The following is a 25,033-nucleotide window of genomic DNA, read 5'->3' on the forward strand; positions in this document are numbered from 1 at the left end:
TGAAATATATGAATTTAGTGCCATAAGGTGACTGTTACTGTATATTGTCTCTGTTCCTTTCATTTCTACTACTTTCAGCTCTCTCTTTGCTTAGAGGACCCCTTTCAATATTTCCTATAGGGCTGGTTTAGTGTTTGCAAATTCTTTTAGTTTTTGTTTGTCCTGCAAACTTTTTATCTGTCCTTCTATTTTCAATGATAGCCTAGCTGGATATAGTATTCTTAGCTGGATATTTTTCTCATTTAGTGTTCTGGATATATCATGCCAGTCCTTTTTGGCTTGTCAGGTCTCTGTGGATAACTCTGTTGCCAGTTTAATACTTCTACCATCGTATGGTACAGACTTTTTGTCCTGAGCTGCTTTCAGGTTTATTCTCTTTGTCACTAAGACTCATGAGTTTTACAATTAGATGATGGGGTGTGGACCTATTTTTATTGATTTTTGAGGCGTTTCTCTGTGTCTCCTGGATTTGGATGCTTTTTCCCTTTGCCATATTAGGGAAATTCTCTAGTATAATTTACTCCAATATACCTTCTGTTCCTCTCTCTCTTTCTTCTTCTTCTGGAATCCCAGTTATTCTAATATTGTTTCATTTTATGATATCACTTATCTCTTGAATTCTCCCTTCATGGTCCAGTAGTTATTTGTCTATCTTTTGCTCACTTTCTTTATTCTCTGTCATTTGGCCTTCTGTGTCACTAATTCTCTCTTCTGCCTCATTCATCCTAGCAGCAAGTCTCCATTTTCGACTGCACATCATTAATAGCTTTTTTGATTTCAGCTTGGTTAGATTTTAGTTCTTTTATTTCTCCAGAAAGGGATTTATTTCTTCAGAAAGGGTTTCTTGAATATTTTCCATGCCATTTTTGAGCCCAGCTAGCACCTTGAGAATCATCATTCTGAACTCTAGATCTGACATATTACCAGTGTCTGTATTGATTAGGTCCCTAGCCGTTGGTACTACCTCTTGTGCTTTCTTTTTTGTGGTGAGTTTTTCCACCTTGTCATTTTATCCAGATAAGAATATATGAACAAGAGAATAAAATACTGGAAGGGTAGCAAAGACCCCAGAAAAAATGTATGCTAACCAAATCAGAAGAGACCCCAAATCAGGGGGAGAAGAAGGAGGATAAAAAGAAGTTAAAAAGTATATATATGTGTGTGTGTATATATACATATATATTTTAGACTGGTGAATAGAATAGAGCTATATAGGTATATAGGTATATTTTGGACTCTTAGAAGAAACTACCTCCCAAAATTTTAAAGAAAAACATATATATATATATATATATATATATATATATATATATATACAAAAATAAGGGTAAACATGATGAAGGGATGGAATATAACTGTAAAGATGAAAAATTTTTTAAAAATTCTAAAAAAGTAATTGATAAGATAAATTGGTTGGAAAAAGAAAGAGAAAAAATGAGGAGAGAATGTGCTCAGGCTGGAGAATAGATCAAAGCCATATGTTAGATTTAGGGTATATTTTGATCTATTAGCAGAAATTGTATCCAAAATTTTTTTAGAAGGAAAAAAAAACCCATATGTGTAGAAAAAAGCCTAAATACAATGAAGGATAAAATAAGACTATAATAATGAAGGCTTAAAAAGTTTGTTTTTTTTTTTTTTTTTTTTTTTTAGAAATGTATTGTTAAGATAAACTAGTTGCAAAACATTAAAAGAAAAAAGAGGAAAAGTTAAAAAAATAGAAAAAGAAAAAAATTAAATTAAAAAAATTTAATCTAACTTTGCAAACTAAAGGATTGTGGGGAGAAAGCCATGAATTCCATGCATTGTTTTCCCCTAGCTCCGGAGTTTCACTGTTCTCCTTGATCAGTGAGCTTGGTCTTGGATGAATGTTCTTGTTGATCTTTTGTGGGAGGGGCCTGTTGCAGTGATTCTCAAATGTCTTTGCCTGAGGTGGAATTGCGCTGCCCTTGCCAGGGGCCAGGCTAAGAAATCTGCTTGGGCACTCTTGGGAGTTTTTTTTTTTTCCCTGAACGCTTTCTGTAGACTTCTGAAGGACCAGAATGAAATAAGGGCCTTCCAATCTCAGGCCTGGAGGAGCCAAGAGCTTGGGGCCCCACTCCTCAGCACATCTTCAGAGAAAAGGGGTCAATCACTCTTGTCTCCCTGGTCTCTGGCCACACTCAGAGCTCACCCTGCCTGTGACTGAGTGTTTCTATCTTTGGTGCACAGTCCCGTTTGGAGTCTCCAAACCCACCAGATTCCTGCCACGCTGCTCCTCCAGAGGAGGAATGTGAATCTCCTCAGATCTGCCACTTGAGCAGTGGCCCAACTGTGCCTGAGATCATGGTTTAAAGTAACCCCGAGCTGAGCGCCCACTGCTCCGCTCTGTCTCTGTAGTCAGCTTCCCCACTCCAATACCTCGGAGCTCTGCCACACTCAGACATCCCCGATCTTTCTGTGACCCCACCCCACGGGACCTGAAACCACACTGTCCCCATGAGGGCTCCACCTCTGCTTAGCCTCTGGTCCCTCGGTGGAGCAGGCTTCTAAAAGTTCTGATTTTGTGCTCCGGAGCTCCGCAGCTTGCTGGGAGCCGGCCCCTCCCTCCACAGTCTATCTTCCCAAGGTTTTGGATTCACTTCTCCACACATCCTACCTTTCAGAATGTGGTCGACTTTCTGTTCCTAGAATTGCTGCTCTTCTCTTCTATCTCCTGTTGAGTTTGTAGGTGTTCAGAATGGTTTGATAACTCTCTCGCTGAACTCCTGGGATCTGATGTCATCTCAGTCTGCTACTCCTCCATCTTACCTCCACTCGCACATACCTCTTTAGAGTTCCTTTTTTTTTTTCTCCTGGGAATACCATTGATTTTGAATAAAGATTATATTCATTTTTAGTTACATTGTGAAAGTTAATGATGACATATCCATGGAATTAGATTTGTCACCTTGTGCCAAAAATTTGTTCTATTAACATGTGCTGAACACTTATGTGTTACCACATAGACACCATGTTGTGTCTTATCCCCTTACTAGACAGATATTTTCTTCTGTGTATTTCTGAGCTTCTTAATTCTTATTTGCTTTCTGTCCTATATGATATCCTCTGGAACAGCACTCCAGTGGAATTTTCTTTAATGATAGAATTGTTCTGATCTGTACAGTCCAATAGTGTAGGCACCAGTGAGCACTTGAAATGTGGCTAGGGCAACTGAAGAACTGAGTTTAGATTTTATTTAATCCTAATTAATTTAAATGTAAATAGCTACCTGTGGCTGGTGGCTACCACATTGACTAGCACAGTTCTAGAGTATTTCCTTGCCCTTCCATTTTCAGTTTAAATTTTTCAGCTTTATTCTAACTTGAACTTATTTTACTGAATGTGTTTGTATACACTCTTGTCTATCCTACATATTATATATATCATATTCCAGTAATCAAGTCATTTTTACTTCATATCCTGTGTCCTCAAGAGAGTAATAATACATAGTCTTAGGTGATATAATAATAATACCTCATCTTAGATGATTTCAGTATTGTAATAATGCATAGTCTTAGATGAATACATAGTCCTAGATGTAATAATAAATAGTCTTTGACTACATAATGTATTTTCTCATAAAGTCGGATGCTTGCTTTTCTTTAGGTTTTTTTTTTTCTTGCTCATAAAAATAATAGTGTTCATTTTAAGAAAAAACTGATGGAAGAGGGACAAAAGAATAAAGAAGAGGATAAAAAAATCATCCTAGTGACACAAAGCAGAGATTACTACAAATATTACCACATACACACATACACACACACACACATACTGTTACATGATGGACCTGGCAACTTGGATGAGTTCTTTATATGCCTAATATATTCTTTTATTTTTAGACATTTTACTGATTATACAGATAATGTATATTTATTGCTTTAAAAAATTGAAAAGGAAGAACATAGTGAAGGAAAAAAAATCAGCCATGATCACAGAATCCATAGATTAACCACTTCTATTGTTCTGGTTTTTCTTCTTCCAGCATTTTTTTCTAAGACCCCTAGTAAGTGGATATATAAGTTGGTAGGCAAGTAGGGAAATAGATGGTATTTAATTGTTTCTGAATTGTGCTACACATGCAGCATTTGCCTCTAAAAGTATACATATTTCAGATGATAATCAAACAAAAATATATGTCACTGTGGATACGTATCATAAAAAATTGGTATAAGTGATCATTTTGAACATTTGTAACTTTAAAGTTAAAAAACAGGTATTTGTTAACATTTATTTGTTGAATTTGTCAATCCCTTAATTGTATCTTACTTTTTACATCATAAGGATTTTCCTGTAGTATAAAGTAAAATTTATAAACATGATTTTAATGGCTGCATTATATTCCATTTTATCTATATACCATAGTTTATTTAATCAGTTCCCTATTATTGTACATTTAGCATGTTTCTCTTTTCTACTGCTGTAAATAGCATTGTACCCTATAATTTAGTGCCTAAAACCTTTCATCTCTATTTCCCTAGGTTACATTCTTAGAAGCAGAATTACTGGGCAAAATTAAATGAACAGATTTAAGACTCTTGATATATATTGCCAAATTGCCCTCCAGAAAGTTCCTTGTTGCGTATAGAAGAAAATAAATAATCCCTGTTCTGTTTCTACCCTTTAATCATTTTTATACAGCTTTTCTTTGAACCTTTAAACTTCCCTTTGGTTTTAGGACTCAGAATTGTTTTTTAATAAATGTTTCTTTCAAGGGATTAGCAAAGTAATCACATTGTTATAAATGCCCAACAATGTAACATTCTTATTTTTTCTTAGTAAAGGTTCTCAGGCTATAACATTTTTTCATTGTATAAATTGTTTCTTTCTAGGGTGAACAAGGAGAAAAAGGAGATCCAGGTCTGGCTGGCATTAATGGACAAAATGTAAGCCTAACTCTTTTTTTTTTCGAATATTCTGTTTATATTTTGCCACGGAAATATATTGATTGTCTAAGGGTAGTAGCATTTTACTATGCATGGAAGAACTAACCACAATCAACGCAAAGTCAATAATCAAGGCAGTTTTTTTGCGTGACTCTGTGTTTTTAGTGTCATTATGGTTCATTCCTTGGGTTTACATATTTTATATCCTGTCATCCTTAACAGTGCTTTCTTTTTTGTTGTTTCTGGATTGCATTTTTTCTGGTTTTCTTCTATCTTTATTCTTCTTACATACATTCTCATGTGGTCCGTTTTCTCACCCAGGGTTGCTCTTCATCTTATACCAAAGTTCCCTCTACATGGGTCTGCATGGGTGGGATTGCAATGATGAAAAGAAGGGGAGATGGGGAGGGGAGACTTGTAGTTCTGTCTCCCTCCCCTTCCACTGCACCAGGTCATCAGCCTCAGGGATACTATTGCCTGTAACATCCTGATGTCCTAGCATCTCTTCTTCTTTCCCTTAGGATGACAGTCCCCACTCCCCCCCCCCCCACACACACACACTCCCATTCCCTGAGCTTCACTTTGATTCTTATGATAAAACTTGAAAATTATCCTAAATCTGGGTTTTTCTCTGAAATATAGACTAATCTGCTCATCAAAATCACCATTTACTATAGCTACATTAACTTTGCTAGGGAAAATGACCACTACACTACTTGTTTTATGGGTTAAAAAAAAAAAAAGGAAACTAGATCTGGTCCCCTTATGCATTAAAGACGTTGCAGAATCCATCTTGTATGCAGTAGATCACCATGGTAAGAAGGGAAGCTGGTCACTATGGTCCCTGTGGCTTGTGGACAAAGAGGAATACCTGAATGTGGGGAGGGGGGTTCTCCAAGAGAAATACCCTGGTAATTAACCCTATAGTCAACACTGCATTGAGGTTCTGACCCCCAACAACTTTACTCTCTTGTTACCGTCCTGAGAAGCTTCATTTATATATTTAATAAGATTCTCATTTTTATCCCATTTCCTTTTGAAGTGATTTTTCTGTATGAGAGGATGGGGCCTGGTACCTAGGTTTGTAGCTGGAGGAAATCTCTGCATCTTCTCTAGCTCTTTACAATGCCTCAACACATCGGATGTCACAACTGTTGGTCCGTACACTTGAACTGGGCATCTGATTCACCTCCCTTCCACACCAGTGGAGGTACCCGTTATCATAGTAAGAGTTCTGGAGTGGAAAACCAGAGCCCACTGTGTCACTAGCTGAGAACATAACTTCTATGTCTGTGAAGGATGGGCTTAGAGTAGAGTCTAAGGTCCCCATCATTATGATGTTCTATAATTTTATACAAAGAGATTATTAAGATTACAAACTTGAAAAGCATCCATTCAGGTTTTTGGAATTCCTGCTGCATGTAAGGAGTTGAAGAAATAACAAACAGAATACATCTGGAGCCAGAGTATGGAAGGTGCTGTGTACAAGGATGTTTGCTTTCATTCCTCTAACGGAGGGGAGACATCCTCCAAGCTGTGTTTAAATGAAGATTAGTTTGACTGTCTGTTACACAAAATGGATAAAATTTGGGCCTTTGCCTTTGTTTGTTTGTTTTTTTTTTTCTATCATACCCTTCACAAGAGCAAAGACCATTTCTTGGAATCCCTAGTACTTAGTCAATATTTTCAAAGTTCCCAATAATTATTTGCCAAGCTTTAATTTTAAAAACTGAAGAAGTATAATAATAGTTTAAACTCTAAGTAATCAGAGCCTAAAGTAGGATAACAGGGATGGAAGGGAGTACATAGATAGTGATATTACAGTGGTAAAATATATGCAATTTGGCACTACATAGCATTAAAAACTCAAAAATAGCTCAAGAATTTGACCATTCATTATGGGAAGGATGTTAATTGTGAAAAATATAGTGGTATTGAAGGAAATTAATGATAGTGTTACAAAAGATAATCAAACTGCATTTATGTGGGCTCCCTGAGATAGAGGAACAAAACAAAGATATTTAGAAGTTCATTAAAATAACACTGGAGGGGCACGTGGGTGGCTCAGTGGGTTAACCATCTGCCTTCAGCTGAGGTCCTGATCCCCAGGTCCTGGGAACAAGCTCTGCTTCCCCATCAGCTACCTGCTCAGCAAGGGCATCTGCTTCTTCCTTCTCTTTGCTTGTCTTCCCTGCTCGTGCTCTCTTGCTTTCTATCTCTGTCTCTCTCTCTCTCTCTCTCTCTCTCACAAATAAATAAATAAATAATAATCTTTTTAAAAAATCTTTTTTAAAAAGATAACATTGTAGTTGAAATAGAGAGGAATTTATCCAAACACTTGAATAAAACTGGAAATTAGAGGGGTTGGACTCTGAAGTCTATCTACATTAACTTGGAGATTTGGAAATTATTCTTATGGCTCTGCAAGTAAGGTGGTTTGACTTTTTAGAAGTAATAAATTGATAAGTACATATATTTGAGTGCCTACTACTTGTCCAGATGTTCCAGCAGCCATTGTAAGGGTTCCAAACCTGAATAAGATCAACCTGTTGAGAGAACACATAGTGTAGTGGGCAGTGTGACCTTTCCTCTTGGAAAGGAACTTGGAAGAGTTCTTTGCATGCCCCCAAACACAGGGCTGTCATTTCATTAGTACCATCATTGTTTAATATAGTTCATTAGGTATATCATAAAGCAGGACAAAGCACATTAACTTTTCTCACTTTGTTACTTAATTAATATGTAGATGATATTATTTTCCTTTCCTCAATTTTGCCGAAGATATTCAGAAGTCATGACTAAGGAGAAATAAGAAAAAGTAATGAAAATTCTCCTTTTCTCCCCTCTACTATCACTAGGAATAAAGAGTCAAATGCTCTATTACATCATTAGTGGTGGAACTGTCAATAATGTGTTATCATTCATAAACGATTTCCACAAGGAATTTGAAATGTGATCCTTACTCTAGCTTTATGGGCTAGCTAGAGCAGGGATGGTAAAATCTTTGTTTTCAGAGGCAAGAAATAAAGACTTGGGACATTAGACGACTTTTTTTTTTTTTTTAAAGATTTTATTTATTTATTTGACAGAGAGAAATCACAAGTAGATGGAGAGGCAGGCAGAGAGAGAGAGAGAGGGAAGCAGGCTCCCTGCCGAGCAGAGAGCCCGATGCGGGACTCGATCCCAGGACCCTGAGATCATGACCTGAGCTGAAGGCAGTGGCTTAATCCACTGAGCCACCCAGGCGCCCCGACGACTTTTTTTTTTTTAAGAAAAATGGTAAAATCAGCTTTTAACCCTCCATGTTTGACTATAAAGTCTCTTATTTTCCCACTAAATCATGCCACAGTTGTCGTTGCCTATTTTTCAGTACTAAAATAAACTGACTATGCAAATTAAAATCATTCAGCATTTATGACAGTTCACTCTGCCTTTCAATAAGCACAGGTACACATTCTTAGGGAATGAAGGGCATTATAATAGTGATTTCAATTTGAATTAAAGTCAAGCCATGATGGAGAGTCTAACTTCAGAAACATTCTGTTAGAATGCAGAGTGAATGAACTCAGTGGGCCAGCTCTCTCTAGCTAACTTTCCAAGGCAAAGAAAATTGGAAGAATTTAATATTCCTACTAAATGAATCCAAAAGCCCTTTTAAATGGTCTTTATTCTTCTATATTACAAATATCTTGATGTAAATGTATCTTTTACTAATTTCTTCTGTGCCAGCTTTTTCAAAAAATGGGCAAACTCACTTTGGAAAAATGTAAACCTGATTTACAGGGAAATATTCAGCAGTTCAGTCTTTCTCAGTGGGACACTATTTGCATTTTGGGTAAGACAGTTCTTTGTTATATGGGACTGTCTTGCAAAAACAGAATGTTTAACACCCCAAAGGCTCGCCAACTAATGTAGCAGTTTTTAATCATTAGGACCAAAAAAAAAAAAAAAATTGCTCTTATGTCTTTCTAAAAACATCCTTGGTAGTGTATATGTATGTAAACTTTGGATTGATCTTCAAGGTATTAGAGTATTGGACTAAAGTTATTGAACTAAATACATGTTCCTATTTCCCTTATAGTGTAGGTAATGCATACCAAACATATTAAAATCGTAAAAAATTTGAATTTCTAGAATTTAGCCTTCAAAATACCAAGACCTCAATTTTACACACATTTGAGTTTATAATTAAATGATTTTGATTGTGACCTACTGTGAGATATACTCAACAAATGCATCTTTTAACAGACTCGAGAGGGAATCTTATAAAGTTGTTAATGTAAGCTTTAAAAGTCAGACGTCCTGGGGCACTTGGGTGGCTCAGTGGGTTAAGCCGCTGCCTTCGGCTCAGGTCATGATCTCAGGGTCCTGGGATCGAGTCCCGCATCGGGCTCTCTGCTCAGCGGGGAGCCTGCTTCCCTCTCTCTCTCTCTGCCTGCGTCTCCGTCTACTTGTGATTTCTCTCTCTGTCAAATAAATAAATAAAATCTTAAAAAAAAAAAAAAAAAAGTCAGACGTCCTGGGCTCAGATCCCAGCTCTGCCACTGCCTAACTGGCATACTACTCAGAACATGACTTACTCCCTTGGTGCCTCACCATTTTCATTTGCACAATGGGATGATAATGTTAATAACACTTTAGGGCTTTTTTTTTGGTCTGTGTTTGAGGATAAACAGGGTTATGCGTAAAGCATTGAGAACAGTGTCTTGCATACAGTAAGAGCTGTGTAAATATTTACTGTTATTTGAAACTGGGTTAAATAAAACACAATTATCTCTAATAAAAAATATCATTTCGTTTGTTTTTTTGGTGAGGTTATATAATCTTAGGAAAGTTGATTTCAATCAATGAATTTAGACTCTTCCTGTGCATTTTTATTATTGTCTTTCATATATCCCTTATCAGTACAGCATCTGATGTTTCTAAAATAATCTTGTTAATCTCTTTATACTAGTGTAATCTTTATTATTAAATGCAAAAATATTGAAATCACAAAGCTGAGCTATCAGCTGGCAACAGCTGGTGCCATCACTAGGGAACAGGCTCCAGTCAATGGGAAGAGGAGGCGAAGAATTAATTGATGGTTAAAATTTTTTTTAGCAAATATTGTTTTGTTTAACAAATATTATATCTTCTGATTTTTAAAGATGCTACCTACCATGAGTAGTAGATATTCCAGGAAAATTAATTTCACAGTCTGCCTGCTTTTATAATTCTAGATATTCTACTGTCCTTCAGCTTTCATCTTGCCTTTAGATAAGAGTTCCTATCTCCACATAATGTGCAGAGTCAACTGCTGTGCTTTTGAGAGTCTTTATATACATGAATTTTATTGAGAATCTTGATAATAGATTCCCTTCTTATTCAATATTGAATTCATAGTCTGTTCCATTTGATTCTTTATGCTTTAGGGTGTGTGCTGCATCTTTTCCTCCCCAGTACTCAATAACCATCGATAGCAGCACCAGTGTGACAGGAGGAGAAAAATTGCACTTGAGAAAAGCATTACTGATCTGTTTCTTAGAGCTTATTATGATGCCATGGCCTTAAAAACATTGTACTTTGTCAGAGGACATGAGTTACATGGGCCCACTTCAGTGGCCATAAAAGTAGAAGCTTGATAAATGTAGTACTTCTCAATTGCATTTTATCCTATGTGACTTAAAGCACAGTGGTTCCAAATCCATCAAACTGAGTACAAACCTGAACAGAATGAACTATTAATTATCCCTTAAACTTGGACTTGAAAAGTAAAAGCAACATTTATTAAGTACCTACAGGTACTGAGTGTTTTTATAACCTGTGATTCTCAGAATAAGCCTTCAAGGTAACTATTATTTATACCTATTTTATAGGGAAGCTTGAACAACTTAAGATTTTGCGTAAAATGCTGCTCTTTTCCTGACTCTCCTGAACTCTGCATCTCTGAATCTTGGGTACCTCCAATAGATGTAGGCCTCTCTGGGAACTGTTCCCTTCGCACTTGCTATATATTTCCATAATAGTATTCAGTATTCACATCAGCTTGTCTTTGGTTGCATTAGTCTCCATCTGCTTCCTGACCATGGTTGATTGAATCAGGGATGGTTAGCTGATTCATTTGTCAGTAAGTTCTTCCCAAAAATTGCAGTTAGGGTTAGTCTGTCAGGCAAAAATATTGAAAAAAATTAGTGTATTATTTTATGCCTAGAGATATTATTTTTATAACATGTAATGTGTGATGATTATGAATCATAGTAATAACTGGGACACCACTGTACCCAGAACTCAGTGTAACCTCATGCCCCACCCCAAAGTTAACATTTTCCTGAATGTTGTGTTTAATGTTGCCTTTTAAAACAATAACCTTTTCATATGCATATGTTCATAGAATATAGTGTTTAGTCCTTTTTAAAAATTATTTTTATTAACATTTAATAGTCTTTTTTTAAAGATTTTATTTATTTGTTTGACAGAGAAAGAGAGAGCAAGCACAAACAGGGGGAGTGGCAGGCAGAAGAAGGAGAGGGAGAAGCAGGCTTCCTGCAGAGCAGGGAGCCCACAGAGGGCTTGATCCCAGGACCCGGGGATCATGACCTGAGCTGAAGGCAGTCGCTTAACCACTGAGCCACCCAGGTGCCCAGAACATAAAGTTTAGTCTTATATATTTGTAGATATTCAACAATATTTGTTGACAAAATGGATACTTGATATCTTTCTCAGACATTTCTTCTTCATTTGTCTTTCTCTATTATATCAGGAAGCACAAAGAAAACATCCTTTTTAATAAACTTCTCAGTCCAGTAAATGGTTCAACATCCCATCACTTACTTAAGTCTTGGCACTGCCTTTTCTTTGCCCCCTTTTCCAACATATCTGCATGTCCTGCTTCCCAGTATGTGCAATCTCTGACCCTGCTCTCCATCTCCAGTGTCACCCCCACACCCCAGCCATCCTGTGCTCTTGCCTGGAACACTGTGACAGTCCCTTTTCTGCTTCCACTCTTGCTGCCTACAGTCTATTTTCACATTGTGGCCAAAGTGATGTTTTTTGAAACAAGGTCACATCATGGCCTTTCTCTGCTTGGAACATTTAAGTAGTTTCCCCATTCCACTTAACAACAGAAAAACCAGCCTCCTTACCATGGCCTCTAGTTCTCTATGTGCATTGACCTCTGCTTGAACTTGATTTGATCTCCTGTTCCTTGTCTGCATGTTCATGACATTCTGCTCACCCTAGTAGCTTTGGTGCTTGCTGTGCCTTCTAACCTCAATATTTTTCCCCTGGATCATTGCATGCCTGGATCCTTTGAAACAACAAATGTCCCCTCCACACAGAAGCGGTTTCTTATCACCCCAATTGAAATAGCAGCTCTGTCCCTCTTCTTATCACATTCAGCCTGTTGTCCTGTTTATCAGCAGGACAACCCTCCTCTCATAATAGGAGTTCCCTGAGGGCAGGAATCTTGACCCTGTTAGGGAAAAACTACTCTCACATTTATTTAAAATTTTACAATAATGAACATTATATTAAAATTTTGTTCACACTGATTCGAAAAGGGGTATGCAGAAAGGGAGAGAAAAGGAGAGAAATTGAACTCAACTCCAGATACAACAAGGAGAGGGAGGGATACAACCAATAGAGTGATGGGCTCAGTGAATGGAAAATAGTTGCTAAGAGGAGACCTCAAGGGTAGGATGTTTCTTGAGAAACTGACTTAATAGGATTCTTGCTAAAGGCAAGCCAAACACTTAGGAGTCAAAGGTCAGAGATGAGGTGCCTGATCTGATATCAAGGGTGTGAGATTCTTTCTAAACTGATTAAGCAAGAGTCTGCTAAAACTGGGCTAATCAGGCCAAAGACAGAAAGGACAGAGGCCAAGCTTGAGGCCTAATGGAGAAAAGATTTCCTCAGAAGAGTGTGACTAAAGTTTGGACAAAGAGAGAGTTTTTGTCAACTTCTTGTTTTTGTACTTCTAAGTAGCACTATCCAATAGAAATAGAATCTATTTAATGTAATACTTATATAGTATAATTCTAAATATGATATAATTTCAAGACAAATCTAGATATACTTTCCAGTAGCCATATTAAAAAAAGTAAAAATAGACATGTGAAACTAATTTTAATAATATATTAAATATATCCAAATATTGTCATTTTAATATATAATCAATATAAAATTATTAATGAGCTATTTTACATTTTTTGTACTAGATATGGAAAATCTAATATGTTTTACACTCACAACACATCTCAATTCAGACGAGTCTCATTTTGCTTAGTTGGGAAGGAAAGGCTATTTCTTTTTTTTTTTTTTTAAGATTTTATTTATTTATTTTTTGACAGACAGAGATCACAAGTAGGCAGAGAAGCAGGCAGAGAGAGAGGGAGGAAGCAGGCTTCCTGCTGAGCAGAGAGCCTGATGTGGAGCTCGATCCCAGGACTCTGGGATCATGACCTGAGCCGAAGGCAGAGGCTTAACCCACTGAGCCACCCAGGTGCCCCAGGAAAGGCTATTTCAAATAATAAGAAAATATCACATATCAAATGTGATTTACTTTTTCACTCATCCTTTTTCTATAAATACTCTGAGGTAACAGTGAAAGACCCATAGCTATGAGTTTCATCCTGAAAAGTATTTCTATAGTTGTGAAGTGTTTTTTGCCAATCACATGCTGTTTTCATCTGCTAAATCTTTTCCCTTAAGGTGTAAGACGACGGTTTTCACATAACCTCTACAAGATTATTTTAAGTATCCAGTTTTCCTTCATTTCTTGAAATTTATCATGGGCTTCTATATTAAGTAGTTAAAGCTGCTGGCATTTGATATTGTTTATTGACTACAAAATGTCAGTGCCACGAGAGATGGATCCCTCAGCCAGGAAAAGTAAAATGTCTGGACATAGACTGTGCATTGTGTGGCTTCAGAATATTTCTTTTTTCCATGATTGTTCTTCCCTCATCCAATGTGTTAAATCAAGGATGAAGGAAGATATTTTTTTTCTATTTGGCACACAGTCAGGATGTGTCTATCTAACTTTCTGTTTACACTGTGAAACCTCCAACTATAGAACGCCCCTGAAATCTATCACAGTGTTCCTGAGAGCTGTCATTTCTGAGTCTGATCAACAAAATATCCACTGAAACACCCAAGAGTCCAGAAGATTCATGAACATATTTATCTGATACTCTATGTCTTATATAGTTTGATTAAATATCTTTATAAATCCAGGTTTAAAAAAAATAGGAACTAGAGAACTAAAATACTTTAAAACAGGAAAGAGACTATGTTGTAGCTTCAGGCTGTGAGTGATAGGGAAAGAAGATATCCTTCATTTATTTTTCCTTCACAATCAGATTACTTGATAGATACATAAAAATGTTTTTTATTTAATTCTTGGATTTTTTTGGCAAGCTTTATAAGGCCAAATCAATGCTAAATCAAAGGTATTTAAAACATCCACAAATTTAATCCAAAGTGGATACTTAAAAGCTCATATAGATCTAAATGATGTTCTCCCAGATGGTGAATTAATGTAATTTTAGCAGGAAGCAAAGTTGCACAAATATGCAGTATTCAGGACTCACGCTGATTTAATGTATCTGTACTCACCACAACGCAGATGTTGCTTATCATTTTAGTGCCAGTTGTCTCTCTTTCTCTCTATACTACAAACTGAAGAATGGGAGTTGGGAGTTCAGTAAATTATGATTTGTTTTGTGACTAATGATTTGTTAGAAATTCAATCTTTCTGTGAATTGTATATAGAAATTACATTGGTTGTATTCTTCATACAGGGTTTAAAAGGTGACTTGGGTCCTCGTGGTCCACCTGGCCCCAAAGGAGAAAAGGTATCGTATTCACCCTGAGACATGCCAGTTTTTCTTAAGAAAACTCTGAGAATGTATGCGGTGACTTTTCTCTGATACGTTAAAATTAACCAAAGGCTGTTATGTTAAAAGCATCTGAAGAAAAGCCTTTTGGTTCATTTAATTAGTTTGAAGAGACTAAATGCACAACTGCTAGTTGACATTAATTTGTGTTTATAAGATTTCACTTTCTCTCCCTCACTTAACAGCATTAGCTATTCCATTGCCAAATTAGCAACTGTGCCTTGTATCAGGGAACTTTGCCAGTAGCACTGTACTGCTACCATAATGGTGAAGCAGGTGGCCTTTGGGGGGGAAAGAGGTTAACTTTTTAACTCAGTCTTGTTCTGAATGCTTCATTTCCTGCCATTTTTCTGTCATGCCATTTTATAATGATCTATTGGCTGTGACCTTGAAAAGAGATTTAGAAGTACTAAAAGCAAGAGTCATTCAGAATAAGGTCATTGGATGATCCCAATTTGATGAGAATTATATGTGCGGGTGTTTTATACTGTATTTTGTTCTCTATTGTCAGCACATTTGGGAATCCTTGTCTGGCTTCAATATTTACCTCTCTGTTAAAATCTATCTTACAATTTGGTCCTCAGTGACCGAGTTAAGCTATGTTGATGTTCCTTAACAAGTATTGGCTATTTTTATTCAATTGTTCCAAAAAGTAATGATTACTCAATACTAAGCCTTAAATTTTGAGATGACTATGTTAGAGGAGTAAAGAAAAAGTTACAGAGATACTCTCAACATGAGAACTTATCTCCGAGCTTCATACTACAAGGTATAAGGTCTCCATAATGTCCACCTAAAAAGCCTTATAGCAATGATTTTTTATCTTAATGATTAAGAGTTCTTATTAAATAAATAGGAGTCCTGATATACAAAAAAGCATAGAGGCAATATATAAGACAGAAAATAGTAAATTTTTAGATGAGCCATTTTATAAAGATTTTTAAAAGCTTCTTAATATATCCACCTGGTAATTTGTATTCACTTAGGTCAGTGAAACAATTTTGGTATTTAAAAATACGTTATTATAGACAAAACCTCTTAAAATTGACGGCAAGTGCAACGTCAGTTTAGCAGAGCTTTGTAAGAGGCAATGGGACTGCTGCTTGCAGCTGGGAGGCATGAAGTGGGGAGATGCACTTATTATTTCTGCTGATCCTCATACTAACTTTGTCAGAAAAATTATCTGTCGTTGTGACACCTCCCAGCTGCTTCATTGGCAAGTAACCATATTTGAAGAGATATTCTTTCTAATTTTGGGTTAGTAGACAAAAGAATAGAAAATTAGATTATTTTAGCTTTTCAAAACAAGTTCTGCAGAAAGCATGGGGGTGCACAGGGTGGTATTTATATCATGAGAGTTTAAAGCACATGATACGTTTTTCATTGTGCAGAGACTCCTATCAAGATGAAATTCTATTTTCTCCTTCAGAATTTATCTATATATTGCTTCTGTTCATTCAGAACACTTATAAATAAAATGTGCAAGAAAAGATTATTAGTAACGGCAACTTTTAAAAATCTATTTTAGGGAGATACAGGACCTCCAGGACCACCAGCCTTAACTGTAAGTATTCCTGAGATCAGAATTCAAAATTGAACTATGTTATCCTCTTCATTATTCACACTACATCATGACTAAACCAAAATTTAAGCTTTAGGATATTTTGAGAAATGAAAGTGACCTTAGAGGAGATCTAGCCAAACCTCCAGATTTTAAAGATGGGGCAGCTGCCCACATCAGTGAAATATGTAACCCAAGGTCATACCAGTAGTTACGAGGAAAGTCTGGAGGCGGTGCCAGTCCTGAACAATTTTCTCTACCCTCCATATGGTTCATAATTGTGCCCCTAGAATGTTTGATTATACATTCTTAACAAGACATTTAAAGTTAATGGAAGCAGAGACTGTTCTACTTATTCTAAAAACTGTAAAAGAACAAAATAAACTATAATTGCCCAATGGATTAAAAACAGCTACCTGTTTAAACTGATTGTTCCATTCCCCAAAACCTGTCCAAGACAATTGCTTTTTCCCTTGTGATTAGCTTCTAAGATTTACAAGTGATAAAAGGCTGATATTTCTGTAACAGATTTATGAGAAAAGTTTCTAATGTGCACATAATGGGATTGTTCTCAATTAAATGGTTCATCATTTATTAAGCACTTAATCATAAATATATAATGACTTTATATTTGGATATAATTTACTGCTATAGATTTTCTTCATAAGACATTAAAGGCTCTCATTTAACTTAAAGGCTTGGTCTAACAATGACTAAGCTTAGTAGGAAAAAGGAAACTTTCTTAAATAAGATCACTTGTAGCCTGAGGTCTCTTGAGTTTTATGTTGATATTATCTAATGACATAAATTAAGACTTGAAATCATTGGTTTTCAGACCAATTCTGATCACAGAAGGTCAGGTTTAAAAAGAAATCTTCTAGCATCTGTGTTGAGCTCTTCCCAATAAGGCAGCACAGTAATCTCAACAACTGTGTGGCTTTGATAACGTTCATATTTATCTTTGTACTTGGAAATGTCATTCCGAACAATACCTTAATAATGTCTTATGCAAATAATTTTTGCAGTGCTTTCTTAAGGGACAAATATTTCTTTATAAATGAATAAAATCTAAGGAATCAAATACATGACTTACTTAGAAATAACCAAATTCAATTTACAATGGAATTCTGTGCTTGAAGCTTTTATTTTCAAAGTGGAAATGAAAACTATTTGAGAGGTGGTTTTAACTGCATATTAGTCAGCCTTTTTATACTTTGTGGAGTTTATTTTTAAAAATATTTGGCAGTGATTTAGACTTAAGCCTGCTTATTTTATTTAAGTCACATGCTTTCTTTTGTAAGTTACATGTTCACCCACTCCACTTAGTTATCTGATTTCCTAGTCCTTTCTAACTTGTGTTTGAAGGGCAAAATGTAGTCTTTGTTTATCATTTCATCTGATAATGAAGTTTTGGCCCCTTACCCAGAAAACTGTATTGGAATAGGTATATTTTATGGATTTTCTTTTTTTAAGAGGTGGAGAGGGAGAGTGCCTATGCATGAGGGGAGGGGCAAAGGGAGAAGGAGAGAAGGAATCGTAAGTAGGCTCCACATCCAGAGTAGAGCCCCAAACTAGGCTTGGCCTCATGACTTTGAGATCAGGACCTGAGCCAAAATCAAGAGTCGGACACTTAACCAAATGAGCCACCCAGGCGTCCCTATTTTATGGATTTTTAATAACAGTTATTGTCTTCCTACCAAATAACACCTTAAAGATGTCCCTGTACTCTTTAGCTGGCAGACACTGAGGGAATACAAGTGAATTTGTACATAAAAATATAACAAGGCAAAGCCACTGTGAAATGAAATGTTTTATTTCATAGTTAAATATTAGTATTATTTGGATATTACTAGTTTTATGCTTATGTCATAACTTTATTAACATTATCAACTGTTAAAAAATGGGCAGAGACCTGAATAGACATTTTTCCAAAGAAGACATACAGATGCCCAACAGACACATGAAAAGATGCTCAACATCACTCATCATCAGGGAAGTACACATCAAAACCACGATGAGATACCACCTCAGACCGGTCAGAATGGCTAAAATTAACAATATAGGAAACAACAGTTGTTGGTGAGGTTGTGGAGAGAAGGGAACCCTCTTACACTGTTGGTGGGAATGCAAACTGGTGCAGCCACTCTGGAGAGTGGAGGTTCCCCAGAAAGTTAAAACTACAACTCCCTGTGATCCAGCAATTGTATTACTCGGCACTCACCCAAAGGATACAAAAATATTAATTCGAAGGGACACACACATCTTGTTGTTTGCAGCAGCATTATCAACAATAGCCAAATTATGTAAAGAGCCCAAATGTCCATCAGCTGATGAATGGATAAAGAGAATGTGGGGGGTGTGTGTGTGTGTGTGTGTGTGTGATAGAATATTACTCAGCCATGAAAAATGGACTCTTGCCATTTGCAATGACATGAATGGAGCTAAAGAGAATTATACTAAGTGAAATAACTTAGTCCAAGAAGGACAAATACCATATGGTTTCATTCATATGTGGAATTTAAGAAACAAAACATGTAAACATAAGAGTTAAAAAAAAAAAAAGAGGCAAACCAGGAGATAGACTCTTAACTATAGAGAACAAACTGAGGGTTATTGGAGGGGAAGTGGGTGAGGAGATAGGTGAAATAGGTGATGGGCATTAGGGAGTGAACTTGTGATGAGCACTGGGTATTGTATGTAAGTGATGAATTACTAAATTTGATGAATTACTAAATCCTACACCTGAAACTAATATTATACTGAATGTTAACTAACTGGAATTTAAATAAAAAATTGGGGCATCTGGGTGGCTTAGTTAAGCATCCGACTCTTGATTTCGGCTCAGGTCATGATCTCAGGGTCATGAGATCAAGCCCTGTGTCAGGCTCCACTCTGGGTGTGGAGCCTACTTAAGATTCTCTCTCTTTCTACTCCTCCCCGTCCCCTCCTCCTGCCCCCGAGCTCATGCTCCCACTCATTCCTAAAAAACTGAATGAGTGAAAGAATGAATGAATGAACGAATGAATGAAAACTTGGAAATTAAATAAACACTTTAAAAATTCTTAAAAAAACAATTGACTGTTAAATATGAAATAGGGATGAAGCAAAATGCATACCACCTTACCATGTACTATTTAATTGATTTTGTGATGTAGATTAATACATTTTAATGAAGTGATTGATAACAGTTTTCAAGGAAGATAAGCTTGAAAGCTATATTGACTCCGCTATATTCAGAATAAAGGAGGCATTTTTTATGAGTCAATAAACTGAGAATTCATTCATAGTGGTTCTCAAAGCTAATTGCACAGTAAATTCTCCAGAGAGCTTTAAAACTTACCAATCTGTGGCTCCACCCCCAGAAATTAAAATTCAGTAGATCGGTGTGGACCAGTATGTTTTAAATCTCCTGGGGTAGTTCTAAATATGCAGCTGTAATTGAAAGCTGTTGTATATGGGCAATGGAATGGAACAAGCTTTCTTCCTATTCAAAAAATTCTTTTAGACTTTTGAAGAAGTCTGACTTTCGTCTGAAATCCAACGTAATGCATCGTAATAAAGAAATGTCTCTTTCCACTAGGGAGGCACACTAGTAAAACTAAATTAAGATTGAAGTCTGCTTGGTTAAGTGGAGGATTTAGGACTAGGAAGACACCTTTAATTACAGCCTTAACCCAGCCATTCAAGAACTGCAGTGAGCTCAGGTGTCTTAATGCTTCTCAGAATTTATTATGCCCAAGAACATTCAGGGGTCTTGTTTGTATACCTATTTTATTTGATTAAGTCCTTGTATGTGTGATATTCTACATTTCTAACTGGGAGTGCAGGTGCTGCTGGTCCTCAGACCACACTTTGTGTCACAGGGCTTAGCATTCGGCTGCCAGTTACACTGCAGACTTGTTGCTTCATTCCATAGATTAGTGGTTCCTTTCCCGTACTGTCCATTAGATGTACACAGATCATCTGATGTAGGTGTGCTTATCTTAAGATTTTTCCTGCTTTTCCTGAGCTTCTTTGATCTGTAAATATATGTATTTCACCTAACTTGGGAAATTTTTGTCCATGATAATTTTTTTTATACAGTGCTGGATTATTTTTCATGTACTTAGAAACTTTACATCTGTGAACACAAGTGAATCGGCTTTACAGATTATTTATTCTATTTGCCTTACCTTCGATATATATCTGAATCTGACTTACTCTCACATTTCGATACCCAGTTAACGGACTCCCTACTTCTTCCTTTGATCTCCTTGAGTTTTACGGAAACACGGAAGCCAGGAAGCTTCCCTCATCATGCTTCTGTTCAAAATCTCCAGTGTTTCTCAATTTGACTCATAGTAAAAGCCCAAATCTATACAATGGCCTAGCCTACAAGGTCTCCCAGATTCAACTCTTGCTGCATTTCTGACTTCATCTCTCATTCTGCTCTTTTCGGTAACTTTATTCCGCAACAATGGCATTCTTGCACTTCTTCAAGCCTGGCACACCCCCACTTGAGTTGCTTTGCTGTTTCTCCTTCCTGCTCTAGCAAGGAGCATAGCTACTTCCTTTAAGTTTTAACAATGACCACATTGAACTGCCCTACACGCCATACACACACAGAAACACAGAATTTCTAACACCCATTAGTGCTGCATTTTTTTCATTTTCTCTATAGCATTTATTACTTTCTAATGTATCACTTAAAATGCCTATTATATTTATATTATATATTTATTATATTTGTTGTCAATATTACTCTACATTTGACTATTAATCCCATGAGAGGCAAAGGTTCTCTGTGACTTTTGTTCATTGTTGAATTCCAAGCACACAGAACAGGGTTTAGCACATAGTGTGTCCTGAAGGAAAAAAAAAAAAAGTGATGTTTAATGAATCTTGTCTTTGTAGGTATTTTAATCTTTGCTTTTTAACCTCATTGATTCCATTTATTATCTCTCTTTATCTTAGTTTGTATAAAAATAAGAATCAGTTCTTATATAATGATTTTGGTGAAGTAATTTGGACTGATGTTTTCTTTGTCACAAAATTTTTGTGCTGCGGTATTCCATTTTTATTGTTTTATGGTCATTTGTTTATTGAAGTTCTCTGAAGTCAATTTTTTATAACATTAAAAAAAGAGCAAATAGAATAAATCTGAGCCAAATAGAATAAATCTGTGATTCCTATGACTTGATTCTGACACAAAAGTATGAATTGAAACAAAAGTCTTTGATCTACAGTTTTAGGTTTTACCTTATCTTGCCTGATTTATTACTCATCTCTCAGCACTTTGTTTAACTGAAATGTCAAATTTGGCAGCTAATCCATGAAAATATTAAATCAGTTGCTATAATTTGGGACTTTTGCTTTCAATAGCACAAATAGAAACCAAATAAAATCAGATTGTACCATGATTCCAGCAGAAATTCTCTAAGCAACTGCTTATTAACAACAAAAGAATTATTCCCTTATAAATAAATTTTGCATGTACATGTACATTTTAAAATTCTCATTTTAAAAATATCATCAAATCACCTTTTTTTGAAGCTTATTTGGTTGCCACCATACCTAGAATGAGTGCCACAATGACACTTAACAAGTGAATTACTGGAAATTGTTGTCATAGTGGAATAAGTATTTTCTACCATATTCCTCCTAAAGAACATCAATTTAGACAATCACCCATGGATAAGATAGCTTTGTGGAAGTCCATAAAGAAGTCTAGTGGGGTCTAGGGGAAAAGTTCCCGCATACCACTGAAGCAAAGAAATCTGAGAAGAGTGAAAGAACAGTTTCAATCTACATGCATCAGCCCTCCCCACGGCTGCACAGCTCAATGCCAAGAGACACCTTTTCAGCCCTTGATTTCTCCTGTTGGGGAAAGTGAGAGCTTGAGAATGAGAACTCACCTGCCCCAGCGATGCAGGACGCTGCCAAAGAAACTCACTTCCTTCTTGCCTCATCCAAAATACTGAGATATGCTGTGTGATAGGATGGGTAACCCTGGGGAAAAAAGACCAGGTAGAGCTCTCAGAGGGCACCAAAGGAATGTGAATCCCACTGAGTGTACATACCCTAGACTCCATTAGGAAACTCACTCACAAGCCTCTGGGCATTCCTCACCTTTGATTCTCCCACTAATGGCCCACAGGTACCTCCAAAGCTCCATGCACCTCACCTCCACAGATACCAACCTCATGGCCAGCTTCATGTGTATGCTCCCAAGGGCAGCAGGAATGAGCCTTTGCAGAGGACTAGTGAGTGGTCCTGGGATTGAGCCCCACTTCGGGCTTCTCTGTCTCCCCCGTGCTTGTGCTCTCTTTCTTGCTCTCTCTGACAAATAAATAAAATCTTAAAATTTTAAAAAATCAAATATGAAGACAACAAAAGACTTCAAGGAACACTAAAAATCAAGGAAACATAACATTACCAAAGAATGCAATAATTTTGCAATAACAGATCCCAAAGAAATAGAGATATGCAATTTTCCTAATTAAGAATTCAAAGTAGTTTTAAGATAGTTCAATGAGCTTACAAGAAAGATAGTTCAATGAAATCGGGAAAATAATACATGAACAAAATGAGAGAGAAATCATAAAAAAGAACCAGATAAATCCTGGAGCTGAAGACTCCAGTAAATGAAATGAAAAGAAAATGCAGTTGAGAGCATACAATAGACAAGCAGAAGAAAGAATCTGTCAAGTAGAAGCCAAGTCCAGTCAGAACAGAACAGAAAAAAGAATGAAAATGAGAAAAGAAAGCCTACATGAAATATGGGATATCATTAATAGAAATGATCTATGCATTATTGGAGTACCAAAAAGAGAAGAGAGGAGAAATGGGTAGAAAGCTTATTTAAAGAAATAATGGTTGAAAAATTCCCAAAGCTAGAGAGAAAGTTGGACACTTGAATTCATGAAGCTCGTAGATTCACAATAGCCAGAACGTGGAAACAACCCTAAGTGTCCTTCAACAGATGAGTAGATAAAGAACATGTAATGTGTGCAGTATATGTGTATAATTATTCAGCCATAAAAAGAAGGAAATCCTGTCATTAGCAACAGCATGGATGGACCTTGAAGGGATTATGCAGAGTGAAATAAGTCAGAGAAAGATGGATACTCATGTTCTCAACTTATATGTAGAATCTAATGAAACAGAATTCATAGGAACAGTGAGTGGACTGGTGGTTGCTAGGGATAGGGGATGGGGGAAATGGAGAGATGTTGGTCGAACTTCCAATTATAAGATGGCTAAGTTCTGGGGATCTAACGCACAGCATGATGACAATAGTTAACAATACTTGAAAGTTGCTAAGAAATTAGATCTTAAATTATCAGCACACATACACAAAATGTACTTATGTGAGTTGACAGAGTGTTAACTAATCTTATTGTGGTAAGTGTTTGATTATATACACATGTATCAAATCATCAGGTTCTATATCTTAAACTAAGACAATGTTATATGTCAATTATATTCCAATAAAATGGGGGGTGTGATTTACTGATAAATTTAACATATCTCTTCTGTTTGATATTTATCATTTACAAAGCAGATGTTTATTTGCATGAACTAAAACCAACACTGAATAAAAAAATCATAATAACATTCAAATTTCTTTGATCAAAATGCAATTTATCTAAGATCATAATGCAAATTTATGTAAAAGTAGCTTCTACTAAATTATTCTGAAACATTAAGATTTTAATATAAAAAATACTCTATTTTAAGTGTGACATTTTACACCAGTTTTTACTTTTTTTAAAAAAGTTTTTATTTACATTCCAGTTAGTTAACATCCAAAGCAGTATTAGTTTCTGGAGTAGAATTCAGTGATTCATCATTTATGTACAAGACCCAGTGCTCATCACAAATGCCCTCCTTAGTACCCATCACCTGTTTAACCCATCCCCCATCCACCTCCCCTCTAGTAACTATTAGCTTGTTCTCCATAGTTAAGAGTCTGTTTTCTGGCTTGTCTCTCTATTTCCTCCCATGTTCATTTCTTAAACTCCACATATGAGTGAAATCATGGTATTTATCTTTCTTGGACTGACTTATTTCACTTAGTATATTGTGCTTTAGCTCCATCCTTGTGCTTGCAAATGGCAAGATTTCATTCTTTTTGATGGCTGAATAATATCCCATTATATTTATATATACCACATCTTCTTTATGCATTCATCAATTGATGGACATTTGGGCTCTTTCCATAATTTGACTACTGTTGACAATGCTGCTACAAACACCAGGGTGCATGTAACACTTTGAATAAGTGCTTTTGTTTTCTTTGGGTAAATACCTAGCAGTGCCAGTGCTGGATTGTAGTTCTATCTTTAACTTTTTGAGGACCCTCCATATGGTTCTCCAGAATGACAACAACAATTTGCATTCCCACCAACAGTGCAAGAGGGCCCTTTCTCCTCATCCTGCCAGCACTACTTTACATTTAAATACTAGATATAAATCCTTACATTTAATGTGCAAGTGAAATTACTGCAAATTATTTGCTTCTTTGTCATTTGAAGTCAATAACTTTAAATATAACTTCTTTATGTATAATTGTGTGTCTTTACATATAACTTCTTATCATTGTTGCATATCTTCTATGTTCTTACTATTATACACTATTAACAGACATTCCTCATATAAAAAACATACTGCTGTTTTTACAGTCAAGTTTTGCCAAAATCCCTAACTGAAGC

The 25,033-nt window shown here is 36.2% G+C and overlaps 1 protein-coding gene across 4 annotated transcripts in view; it reads left to right on the plus strand.

Moving 5' to 3' along the window:
- Nucleotides 1-25,033, plus strand: part of COL19A1 (collagen type XIX alpha 1 chain) — a 323,109-nt gene that overhangs the window by 137,120 nt on the left and 160,956 nt on the right. For all 4 annotated transcript variants that reach the window (XM_059178371.1, XM_059178370.1, XM_059178372.1 and 1 more), the window contains 3 exons: nucleotides 4,851-4,904; nucleotides 14,684-14,737; nucleotides 16,308-16,343. In XM_059178371.1, the coding sequence (XP_059034354.1) occupies nucleotides 4,851-4,904; nucleotides 14,684-14,737; nucleotides 16,308-16,343 (144 nt within the window). The remainder of the gene's footprint in view (nucleotides 1-4,850; nucleotides 4,905-14,683; nucleotides 14,738-16,307; nucleotides 16,344-25,033) is intronic.

The sequence above is a fragment of the Mustela lutreola genome, chromosome 6 (assembly GCF_030435805.1).
Source record: "Mustela lutreola isolate mMusLut2 chromosome 6, mMusLut2.pri, whole genome shotgun sequence".
Classification (NCBI taxonomy): domain Eukaryota; kingdom Metazoa; phylum Chordata; class Mammalia; order Carnivora; family Mustelidae; genus Mustela; species Mustela lutreola.